This window comes from Pelobates fuscus, chromosome 5 (assembly GCF_036172605.1).
Source record: "Pelobates fuscus isolate aPelFus1 chromosome 5, aPelFus1.pri, whole genome shotgun sequence".
Taxonomy (NCBI): Eukaryota; Metazoa; Chordata; class Amphibia; order Anura; family Pelobatidae; genus Pelobates; species Pelobates fuscus.
Window position 1 is genome coordinate 131,027,976 of NC_086321.1, and position 13,444 is coordinate 131,041,419.

The 13,444-nt window shown below is 36.7% G+C and overlaps 1 protein-coding gene across 1 annotated transcript in view; it reads left to right on the forward strand.

Annotated features, from left to right (window-relative positions):
- The window catches only part of PITPNM2 (phosphatidylinositol transfer protein membrane associated 2), a 274,134-nt gene that overhangs the window by 232,727 nt on the left and 27,963 nt on the right, over positions 1 to 13,444 (forward strand). Inside the window, exons 18-19 of the mRNA XM_063454307.1 lie at positions 4,883 to 5,032; positions 10,293 to 10,457. Coding sequence (XP_063310377.1) covers positions 4,883 to 5,032; positions 10,293 to 10,457 — 315 coding nt within the window. The remainder of the gene's footprint in view (positions 1 to 4,882; positions 5,033 to 10,292; positions 10,458 to 13,444) is intronic.

The window sequence follows — 13,444 nt, forward strand, 5'->3', positions numbered from 1 at the left end:
ATTCTTTCATCTATCTGACAAATGAATAGACAAAATTCCCGTCCGATTTTCGGACAATAGCGAATGCCCAAGTGATAAACTGGGCATGCGCGGGAATTTCGCAGTGCTATCTAGTGTGGCAGATAACATGTCCCACACGTAGGTCCTGGCACGAAATGAAGATACATGAATATGAATATGGGGGGCTTAGGGGCATTTGGAAATTAGATGTAGTGGAGTCAGGAGGGTGGTTAAAAAACAAAAATGGATTCGCCATGACAGTGGCGCTTTACAGGGACATTCCAGGCACCAATACAACTTGGTTTTGGTCTCATTAATTTACTGATTTTTTTTCATGCTCAAATCTTTATAGTTTTCGCATAAAAAAAAAAATTTTTTTTGCAGAATGCTACACCATAAGCCTGCCTCTTTAGCCACACACCCTCACTCCAGAATAAGACGTCCTTATTAGTCACTGACCGCATTTAATGATCTGAACTACAGCAACCTGTATTAGAAGGCGAGGACACCCAGGAAAACATATAGTAAGGATATCACTGCCTGTTTGTAGTTGCTATGACTGTCTGCAACCAGGTAATAACTTAGTAACAGCTCAGTAAGTGCTGTTGGGGCTGAGACTGTGTGCATACATTTGATAAGGAAGTCTTTCTGGCATGAGGTGAAGTAGCTAAGGAGGCAGGCTTATGGTGCACAATTCTGCATAACATTGTTTTATTTTTTGTGTAACCATTTGAGTATGCAAAAAATACAGACTATTAGGCCAAAATCTATCAAATGCATTTAAGTGCCTGGAGTGTCCCTTAAGGACCAAACTTCTGGAATAAAAGGGAATCATGACATGTCAGACATGTCATGTGTCCTTAAGGGGTTAAGCTATACTGTTGCCAATAGTTTTTAGCCATCAATCACTGAGAGATCAATTGAGACACTGATGATGATCACTATTCGGTCACTGTGTTTGTTCTAAATCATCCATGTAAATCATATGATGTTGGAGGAGGCGGAATGGGTAAGTGACTAAAGGGTTTGTTAAACCTTTAACTGCCGAGGTGTGGGCGCAGAAGAGGGGGAAACGCAAAGAGCTCTATAGTGTTAGAAATACAGATTTGTATTCCTTACAATATAAAATCCCTCTAAATTGTAAATAACAAATTTCTATTTTCTCATTGGGGACCCACCTTAGTAACTGCGGAGAGATCTACATTCTTACCCCAGGATACTCTAAACTTGGGAATGCCCAGCTCACATTTTTCTTTCAGTCACACTGAAAGCATGGATTATATTGTTGTGCAGTGAGTCAGATTTGTTGTGATTTTTTGTTTTGCTATTTAATAACTTTTTAAATTTAGGTGCCAATTTTCATGATGGGTTGAAGGTAAGGATTTCAAGGACATCAGTTGATGTATTCTAAATAGGAGTTAATTTCAATGTCATGTTTTTTATTTAATTAAGATGTTTATGGCAGAGAAATATAACATGACCATAAAATGAAAGAGCATAGGAAATTCACACTTCATTTTGAATAAGCCTCCTGGGTCACGTGTGAAGAACAAATGAAAAAAGAAGAGAGAAAAGTAATGGTTGGAGGGGGAAATAGATAGGAGAGAGGAACCCCTTTGGTGATGAATTTGGATGAAAGTTAGAGCTTCCATTTTTTTGGTTATGTTCATTCTTATGTCTGTGAGATAACTCAGTGGGTAGACCTACAGCTGCAGGTTAATTTTCCACCGAGTTCAGAAAAGATTTATATCCTATCAAGGGTGAGTACCATCAGGTTTGGTGGAAATACCAGCAAGACCCCAGAATATTCATGGAAACAAGTACACTCTCTGACAGCTACACTTACCCACTTGTCGAATGAGACACGAGACTTACGCTGAGGATGCTGAATCCGTGACCACCCACGGCCTGCACCGATCCAAAGACATCGCAAATTTCAATAATGGTGTCACTATAACACAGAGATCCGTGGGCGGTTGGTTGCATACTACTAGCAAAACAGGGATAGTATTTTTTAAGGGGTGCCCTTAAAGACTCAATAGAGATATCATAGTATCAGGGTTATTGTACCAATATTACCCAGCTAGTTCCCTCTGTGGGTTATCCTATTAGGACGCCACAAGATACTAAATATCGTTATAGATCCATTGTTATATCCAGCGAAGTAACTGTATCGCCCCAGTATATATTAATATTACATGGATTTCAGCCACAGCTGGAGCGTTGCTTGTTTGAGCTTTGAGTGTTTTTGATCAAAACACTAGCGATCAATCAGATTCTTAGAAGTTATCTTCCTCTATTATTATAATCCTTTATGGGGTGTTAGGGTGTCTACTTTATATATATATATATATATATATATATATTATTTTTTTTATTATTATTATTTATTTATTTTTACTAATTAATAAAATACTTTTTGGCACTATTTTTTAGACCTACACCTCAAATATTTTCTATTATGTATTTGGTTTGTTTATTAGGTGAGAAGTCTCACCTTTTTATCTTTGAGTATTAAAAGTTACGTTTTATATCTCTAATTAGTTTTTGGAATATTTGAACCAATAATCTCCACTTTCACCTTGGTATATATATATTGGGTATTTATCGATTCTCTCACTAGTCTACCTTGATACATACAGGAGTCCCCCTGTTCTTTTCTTGTTTGGCACTCTCTGATAGTATTCTAGTCTTTATGAAAATTCTGAACATGTTAATTTGTCAGCTGACTGGGAAAGAAATAGGTATTCTCTGCAGAAAAGCTGTCCCAATAATTTGGCATTGGTGTCATTCCCTGAAATTCATACTGATTTTGAACAGGACACAATTTAAACGCACATTAATATCTTATACCTGCAACTAAAATGATCATTGGGAAGTGTGATTGGGATTTTTTTTTATCTAAAAACCTGTAAATAATAAAATGTAATAATTTTATTTAACCCCTTAAGGACCAAACTTCTGGAATAAAAGGGAATCATGACATGTTACACATGTCATGTGTCCTTAAGGGGTTAAAAAGTTATTGACAAAGCAATAACTATATTAGAGAAGTTGTAGGGGTAACTGTCACTTTCCAGGATTTTTAAAATATTATTATTTTTTACTTATATTTAATAATGTATTTGTGTGATGTGAAAAATAAAATAAAATTTGGAAATTCACCCCTCTTTATTCTGTAACTAGACACCTCCATCACAGCTCCCTGATAATCCTAATTATAAATCCTGTTCTTTGCACATTTCAATTGGCGCATACAGAGAAGAGGAGAAATTAAACCATGTTTATATTTTTCCTCTTCATTTGCAACGATTGTGCTGGCTTTGCCTTGTCTAACTGGATTATTATGTTATCCTCTAAATGTTTGTTTATTTCTTTTTAATAAATTAAAAAGAAAAAAAAGAGAATCCCCTGAAAAAAATGGTTAACACACGTGATAGACCCTTCTCAAAATTTTATTAATTGGTTTAAACTCCAGAGAAGTGACAGGTCCACTCTAGCAAAAAATTGCCAACTACATCTTCAACTCCAAGACATTGTTTGGATTGTAATAGAAAAGAAGCAAGGCCATCTCCGTAATGGATATATGTTCAGTGAGGCAACAGAAAATCTCTATGGGAAAGCAACTGATTGACTGAAATCGGCAAGGAGTCATCATTTTAACCAATCAGCATTGGATCAATGCATCTCTATGAGGAAAATTCAGCGTCCACATGCAGAGCGTGGAGACGCTGAACGGCAGTGCTGCCTACTGTGCACTGGGCTGCACCTTTTCTGTGGAACTCCCTTACCTTCTCCATTAGTCTTCCACCCAGTCTCTACTCCTTCAAAACATCTTTGAAAACATACTTCTTCAGGAAAGCATATCATTTAAACTGTTAGCGGGTTTTCATCCCCCCCACCCCCTTGACTCCTATTCCACAACTGTCAAAGATAGCCTAAGTTCCCAGTGAATACTTTTCTAGCAACCTATTTAATTACCCCTACTTATACCTTTTGTGTCACTATACCCCAGCCCCTCTAGCATGTAAGCTCATTGAGCAGGGCCCTCAAACCCTCTGTTCCTCTACGCCCATTTGTCTGGTTACATTAAGTGTCTGTTAGTCCACCCATTGTACAGCGCTACAGAATTTGGGAATTTGCTGGCGCTATATAAATAATAATAATCTGAGACGTGGCCACTTGGGGGTGTCCCTAAGGGGCAATGTAAACACGGCCTTTTCTATGAAAAGACAGTGTTTGCATTGAAATGCCTGAAGGCAATGATTATACTCACCAGAACAACTACATTAGGCTGTAGTTGTTCTGGTGACTATAGTGTCTCTTTAATCTCACAAGGATAATCTTGGAAGGAGTTTCACAGCATTCTTGCATAAAAGGGTTAATTTTATGAAACCATTATTGGGTATTTTAACTGAAAAGTGAATTTATTTTTGCTTTTGCCTGTTCTTTTATCTGTGTCAGGTTTGTGAGTTGAATCAGAATTCAGTCGCTGTGATTGCGCAGTCTACTTGCTTAGCTGAATTAGTCAGGTGCCCCTAATGACTGAACTGGTAAGACAGCATGTAAGGTACAGACAGGTGAAGGCAATGTCAGTCTTATAGAGTAAGGTTTTGTCCGTTAATTGAGTAAACACAGAATTGTATTTAGCTGCCAAATAGCATGTTATTTCAGCTCAATCTGACTGCCAACGATTTAACCTTTATTCAACATTACCCCTATTTATCTTTTTCTCACTAAACAAAGTATCTGTATGACATTTACAATGATCTTCCTTGCCATCCATTCCCTGTTCCCCTTAAATCGTTCCCCACATTGTCTGGTTACATGTTTGTAGTGTTTTGTCCTTTGTTTTTTTTGTTTCCCTCTCATTCATGTCCAGTCGAGGCTGTGCAGAACAATCCCATCCTACTTATGGAAGGCAGCCCAGCGGTTGCTCTCCAGCGTCAAGATGGCATCACGGAAACCTGTATCCCTGTTCCTGTCCGAAGCTGCCAAGACACTTCCAGTAAAAGTGCCACTTGTGTTGAATGTGTGTATCCTGCTTTCCTATTGTCTTTGTATCAATGCACCCTGCTTGTGTTTAGTATTCGTCTGCCAGAGCTGAAAGCTTTTCTTTATAGACTTAACAAAGGCTGTATTGTTGAAGGACTGTCCCTTGCAGATTATGATAGTTAAACAGACAGGCAGCTATTCCACAAGACAAGTCAAGGTCATAGCCAAAGCCATTTCTAAAAAAGACTGCCCAATATACCTTTTTTAGAATCACTGGACATCAATTTAAAATGGCATTATATATTTTGGTTAGGAAAGCCTGTAGCAGTTTTACTTGCTATTAACACAACAACCATAAACAACCCATGATTCTTAACCCCTTAAGGACACATGACATGACATGTGACATGTCATGATTCCCTTTTATTCCAGCAGTTTGGTCCTTAAGGGGTTAAGGATTTACAGTTGTTCTTTAAACATTATTTTTTCATGTGCCTGTATGGTATCCGCTTTTCTCATGGTATTTACAATAATTCACAAAATTTAATAAATTTTAAAAATATCAACACTTATTCCTAAGACACACACCTTTAATCTTTAAACCGTATGCCGTTAGTGCTAGGATAAGTAGCCGACTTCATTATACTTTGTAATATAAAACTAGTTCTGCTGGACCCTCTAACAAACCAGACAACATAATTGCCTCTCGACCTGTTTTATATATGCATACCCTAATATTATTTAGCATACGTTTCAAATGCGTGATATTTTCTGTATATGAGATGCATATTCTTTAAATACCATTCTAACAGCCAGAGAAGCTTTCAGGTCCGGTCCAGTAAGTGTCAGTGAATGTGATGTGTGTTCTGTATTTAAAGTCACTATCTTTGTGTTTGCATCTTGCATGTTTCTTTTTATTTTATTATTTAATTCAAACCATTCTAAACATTGAGACTAGAATGTGTGCCACTGCAGACAAGAATTGTTACAGCCACCCAGTCTTTCTTATTCCAGTTATACTTTGTTTGGTTGCATTACTTCTCAAGATTATGTATGTTGATGATAGGCAACCTCCTTCACTGCAGCTGATGTAAGCAGCATTTCCCATCATGCTTATATTCAACATCCGCTGGAGTGACGACGGTCCAACTGTATCTATGTCTGTTGTTGTCTTTCTCACATTTACTTTTTCATGCATGTCTCCATGTCAGGAAAAATTGAGTGAAACAGTTACATGTTTTCCAGTGTATATAACTGTCCTCTGTAATTCCGGAACAATGGTGTTCAACATATTGTGCATCCACGGTGAATGTGCTAGGCTTTATGTTCCATTTACATTTATTCGTATGTAAGACCACTTAAAATGACCTGTTGTGACACCAAGACCTAGAGAATGCCCATTCGAAGAGTTTCTACATATATGAACACAGTGATCTTAGAGCCCCTTTACAATTACCCCTTCGAGATAAAACATATCCAGACCACTGCTTGACTACCAGTAAATCAGCAACTATTACATATAAGTCCAGTATATTCCAGCGTTCAAATCATGAATTTGGTGTCTTTAAAATCTATTCACTTAATCACTACTCAACTATTCCCTTTTATCAGTAACTATAAGTTGAGTAAATGAAGAATAATTTTTTGTGGTACTCTGTGTATTGTGAACAGAAATGTTTTTTGTCACTTAAAGATTATGTTTTTGCTTTTTGGGGTTTTTAGATTTTTATTGAATTAATATTTTACAGCATTAAGTTATACTTTTCATTTTTGAAAGATAATGGTCAATATAGCATAATCTGACAGACAGGAGTGCAATCAAAATGTGTTTGTGCAGTATAAATAGGAATATCTTGCTAGATCAATGTTGCAGAGTTCTGCAAATTCTTGCGGAAAACCTGATTGGTCACCCGTCGTACTTCTATTTATACTAGGAAGATTTGCTAAAAGCAGTTAAAGCTCTTTTAAGGGTTCTCTGTCTACACATTGTGCTTCTTCTGTGGGCCTGCTCATTGTCTTTCTGTTAATACCAATAAAGAATAGGAAATCAAGCTGATAAAGACATTTATGGCATCAAAGATGATCCGTTAAGATACTTTGAAGTGTAACGGTCTTTAATCTGTAAGCTTGTTTGAGCAGGGCCCTCTTAAACCCTTCGTTTCTGTAAGTTTTCTTGTAATTGTCCTATTTATAGTCAAATCCCCCTCTAATATTATTGTAAAGCGCTACAGAATCTGTTGGCGCTATATAAATCATAATAATAATAATCTGAATTTTTGTTTATTTAAAAGCTTACATAACTGTAGGAAAATAATTCTGTATTGACAGATAAATAGTTCCAAAACTACAGTTGTGGTTTGCTCATTTTGCTCTTTCATTGTAACTACTTTTAAGCAGTAAGAAAGCACAAAAAGACCTCTCTGACCTGCTGCAACAGAGCAATGGAGTTTCATGGTCATTTTCCTATAACCCGTGGTATTGGAAAATGTGTAGGGTTCCCCCAATGCAAAGCTCCATGAATAATGTACAGTGCTTGTGGTTACTTTTACACACTCCCTGCTGACATGCCACTCTGTGAAAAGAGGCTGCCATAATCTACTGCAGGGTTAGACAAATTTTGGCAATCCCACATGTTGTGGACTGCATCTCCCACGATGCTTTGCTAGCATTATGGCTGCAAGAGCATTAGGGTAGATGTAGTCAACATCCTTTGGAGTGCAAATGCTGCCTATCCCTGATCTATGGCATAAACAGAAATAGTTTTTGTTACTTAAAGATGATGTTTTTGCTTTTTGGGGTTTTTAGTCTTTTATTGAAATAATATTTTACAGCATTAAATTATACTTTTCATTTTCGAAAGATAATGGTAAATATAGCATAATCTGACAGACAGGAGTGCAATAAAAATCTGTTTGTGCAGTATAAATAGGAATAACTTGCCATATAATAATTAAAATATGTTGCATCTGACAGCTGTCATCCATAAAATGGATACTTTCTACATAGCTGTAGGATGTCAGAGTCTCTGCCATGAATGCTTTATTAACTAAATCACAGGTTCAGAAGGGAGTTTTTCACCCACAGATCATGGTCAAGTTCAGGTAGGTAAATGAAGGCTATAAACTTACAAGATAGCTAGTAAATGTATACATTAAAAGCAATGCCTATCTGTAGTTTAGTTCTGCCTCTTCCAAGATGCTCGATGCCATTCGTTCTTCCGCCGCCCCTTAATGACTTACTCAGCATCTTAATCTCATCTTGTGCATAACATCTAGCATTCATTCAGACTTCATGTGTGCCAGAAGCCTAGCTAGATGTATAGATTAAATTATTAGGGCTTTTGAAATTACACCTGATCATCACTTATATGGTACAGTCACTTTAAAACGGGACCTGGTCATATTTTGCATGGCAGTCTCTCTTTAATATAAAACTCCTGGCCACCTTTATTGCACTGTGAGTTGCAAAGTTCAGTCCTTGGTCTATTTAACAGGAATTTGAACTGAATTGTAGCGGGCTTTGAAGTCCTGAAGGACCCCAACCATATTTAGAGGATGAGTTGGTTTGAAGTTCTTCTTTTATATTAAAGAGTCTTTATTGAAGCACTGTATTTTATTGTAAGCTATACATATCACAATGTGATAAACCGATTTGATGAAGACAAAGTAAACTATTATAGCCTCATTTAGAAAATATAAAATATAACTATAATCCCTAACCCCCAGTCACTCAAGTAGAGTAATGTACCAAAAAGTGTTCAATCACTGAATAGGTGGTCATCCCTCCTACATTTATTGTGAATACCAATTTGTATTTTCAAATAAATGTTTACAGTCCCTCATGTATCCTCATTGAGGGAGTTGATATAGACTTGCTAGATTCAAGTGTTGCATTTTTAAAAAGTTCCCCTTTGTTAAGTGGTCACAGTAGAAGTTCTCTGACTTATCTCCAGCTAGTTTGACATTTAGTGCAATAGTCTATGGGGAATTTGGCCTCTATAATAAAGTTAGTTTTTTCTTTAGTTTTTGTGTCCCTTTCCTTTTTTGTACAGTTTTTTGTGTTTAAGAATTAATTTTTCTTTTGCACATCCTTCCCAGTATATCAGTTTTCTGGACAATAAGCATTCAAGATATGTGTCAACCATTTCATTGGAAGTCTCCAGAAGTGCGTAAAGTATTCTTTTGTTTTTTCTGTGTATTGGAGGACGTAAGTTTCAGTAATGCACAGCATGGCAACTTGGCTGATGGCCACAATTTGTACATAGGCCAGTTTTTGCTTGTATGACCTTTAACCCCTTAAGGACACATGACATGTGTGACATGTCATGATTCCCTTTTATTCCAGAAGTTTGGCCCTTAAAGGGTTAAAGCAGGTGGGTTAAAATGTATAACTGTAAGCCTATTGGGGAAAATGCTGACTGGGGAAATATAACACTATTTTGTGACTGATACTTTTTTGAGACTTTTCTGTCGTTAAATAATGAAGGCAATTTCTCCTCCCTTCAAAACATTTTGTGGGGAGGATATTAAACATATATTCAGGCTGTATTGAACTCATGCCATCTGAGCAGCAGTAATTTGCCACGTTGACTTGTGAACATATTTAGTGACATCTGGTTACAGGAGCCACAGAGCCTTATAAAAAACCTACAGGAATATATAAAATAAGTTCCTATGAAACCAGTTTTCTCCTATATTTCCTGTTCATTTTTATAAGGTATGCACCCCAAATGTATGTTAATGTAATCTTTATCTTTGTTGTTTGTTTTTTTTCTTCATTTCTGCACGTAAAACAGTTCTGCACCTCTTCAAACATACACATATAAATGTGTCTGTTTGTGTGTATATAAATTTGTTTATATACGCAATACATATTTATGTATTTATGTTTGTGTATACACACACTCACACAGCTGAATCGATTTATTGATTATTTATCCATCCTCATGCTTGCCAATGGACATGCGCCACAATGTGCACTAGAAGTGTCTGGAAGTCAGATGATTTCATTTTCCTGTGTGTGTTTTCTTTGAGCCGTATAATGAATTAGATGCTGGGTGGCTATTTCATTTGCTTGTCCTTGTAGCAGGTTTTCTATAATGATGCAGTGCATTTTTTTTGTTTTCTGAATGCTTTCTAATGTATACATCCTGGGTGTCCCTTTTGCATCCTCATGCTTTACCCAATGCCTTCTTGTTTTCTTGTCCTGTTCGGGTCTAAATTTTAATTTTTGTTTTGTTTGTTCTTTTTCCACCCCTGTTCCCCTGTTTTTGTTTATTTATTTTTTTGGTTTCATAGCGGATGTTGTTCAGTTTCATGGTGCAGTCTTCGTGGAAAATGCATCCCCTTCTTCCCCTATAACAGCCCCCCTCTTCAGGGGATACCGAAGAGCAAGTGAAATCAGCATTGCAAGTCAGGTCTCGGGAATGGCAGACAGTTACACAGCTTCAAACATAGCTAACAGTAAGTGCCCTTTTGAAAAAGGTATGGTCAAGGATACAGTGCCTCTCTTTCCCCAGGAAGAGACAAAAGACAAAACAACAATGTGAATGGCTTTGCTGGAGTTAAAGGCCTGCATGCCCATCTTGTCACACCTTACAATTAGAAAAGTTGTAATCGAACCTTTGTAGGGTTGAAGTCATCTCAGTGAAGTTATAATGGGGGCAGGAGTGCCTGGGCGCTGTCTTTCACTCTGAGACTAAACCATTCTCAAACACTGATTGTTGATTTCCCGACAGCTATGTGTCCTCTGTTCCTTCTTTCAGATGCTGTTCACTCCAGGAAATTTGGCCTTGGCAGTAAGTGATAGACTGAGAGTGTCAGCAGATTAAGAAACAGAGGAGGAAGAGATGTTGGGCACTAGGGGCGCAGCTTTTGGGTTAAAACATATTAACTCATGATCCATGATGGCACCAAGGCACCTTTACCCCCAAAGCAACTTAATTGAGATGAAGTTGTTAAGCCAGCCTTAATGTTTAGCATTATGGGAAATGTAGTTCAGAAACATGGTGTGTCTAGGTAAACTGCCATTGGTTTAAGGCATCAGCCCTGTTTTGTTTGTTTATTCTTTGTAATGGCTTATGCCAGGTTCAGAATCTGTTGCCCTCTAGTGGTGCTGTTTTTTCCAATGGTGGTTACAGCGAAATGTTCTAATCTTATTGCTTATATGTGGACAGCACATATCAATTGCAATTTTGCAACAAAGTTCTGAATGTGGAGCAATCGCCATTAAAATAAGATTCTTCCTGCTAATTGCTCTACATCACTTTACTGGAATTCCTTATTATACATGTGATCCAGTCAGTAAATTAAAGAGTAAATAAAAATAGACTATGCTTTAAAATATTAATGACAACAGTTTGTAAAAACTGCACATGTGCCTCGAGTTTCTTAAAAAAAAATTTTTTATTTTATTTCAAGCTTAACAATTTATACAAATTTTATTTAATTTAAAATGGGCTTTCATGTTCTGCAGCCATGTAAAATATATGAACTGGCACTCACAGCAATCTCAGGCAGAACCAGTGTAACAATAGAGCAGTGTTCCACTTTTTTGACAATGATCAAACCATCAAGTTCGAAGAGGTGCACTATTTATAGACAATTGTATTCGCTAGAAAACACAGCCTATAACTGCTATTCCAAATTGCTTTTATCTTCTGACTCAAGCAAGTGACACTTTGCTAAATGCCTAGCACTGCCTAACCACTTCTGCCTCATTCCCTTCTAGAAGCTGTGCCGTTTTTAATACCATTGGTTCTCGACCCCAGCTAAAAAGTTCTTGTGTATAAAATAGGCCTCATTATTTCTTAACCAGGTGTATGACACGAATAAGACGTATTGGCATTAATTGAGCTGGAGTCAAAAACCAATGTTTCCCTATGTATGTGCACCAATGTATCTTCTTAACCCCTTCATGAAAAGACCATCATAAAAACATGAGATTTTCTAAAACCTTGTTAATGTGTCCCATTTGTGTTCCGTGTCGTTATTACTGTGTTCTGTGTTTTTATTTGCTTCCATTATACCCACAGCCTAAGTTACTTGCCCATGACTGATCTCCATTTTGCTGTAATCATGGTTTGTGTGGGCATGAGAAAATCATTTTAATCTAGTAAAATAAATGTCGTTTTTAATTAAATGGAGATATTGTATGGGGCTCAGTCAGCTTTGCATTCACTCCTTATTTCTGCCTCCCTGCTTTGCTGTAAATTACCCTGCAAGCCTTAAGCATTGTATGACACAAATTCAGCCTGAGAATGAGAAACTGAGGAGCAGTCATGGTTCTATAAAGGAAGTGTGTAGCCACCTCTATTGTAAGCAGAGTGTCAGGGAATTACTGTTTACTGTGGGATTCTCTAGGACCTGGCATTCAAAGGGTTAAGAGGATCGAATCATGCATCTGCTGTTCTAGAGCAGCCTAGATAAATAGGGTTTTCCATAAAGAATCCTCTTGCAAATGTTTCAGTGCTGAGTGAGCTGCCTGGTGTGTAGATTTTTCCTAAAGGAGGGTTTGTCCTGTGCTGTGGTAAGTTATTTGCAAATCTAAGGTATTATTTGCTTTCTGTGAGATTGGTTTCATGTAGACTATTGCTGTTATTTTATTTTTAACTCCTTCATGATAAATAGTTTTAATTATATATATATATATATATATATATATATATATATATATATATATATATATATATATATATATAAGCGTCATGATGTAATGGAATTTGACAAAGCATTCTAATGAAGAGGTTAACGTTTACAGACCCTGGGCAGCAGTTCTTTCAGATTCCATTTGCTGTGCTATTGGGTGCTCACGCCGTCCATGAAAGCAGTGATTGTGGAAGCAATAATATCTAGAATGCCAAATATAGGAATTTGTTTTTACCATTTCAGATGTTGACATTGCAGTGATTTTCCCAGGTCATACACCAGTTTGATGGCCCAAGCTCTTTTTAATGAGCTACATTACATTGTGTAGCAATTCGCTCTCTAACTGCCGATAAATAATCCTAGGACAGAAGATGGGAAAGTTTGCTAAAACAAAATGAGAGACTTTATCCACTGTAAGCATCCAATTAACATTGGTACATAAGCTTCTATTTTATGACTTACCATTCAGTATAAAAAAACACACACAATTTTCATAAAATAAGGTGCTTTTTTTGTCGTTATATATGGTTATTTTTATCTCTTTGCAGCTGATTAAAAGAGATTACAAATGTATGTGTTATTAATGCAGCTCATGTAAGTTAATATATTGGCTCGACATAAAATGAAAGTAATATTTATGAAGGTTTAGTAAACCTGCCCCTTATAACATAAACAATATAACCATTTTATAACATGAAATTGTGCAAATCAAGGTTCCCCCCCTCCAAAGAAAACCTATCCATTTGTAGAATGATAATGTTTGGGGTTTTTATTTTTTACAGCTGCTTTTACATAAAAGTGTA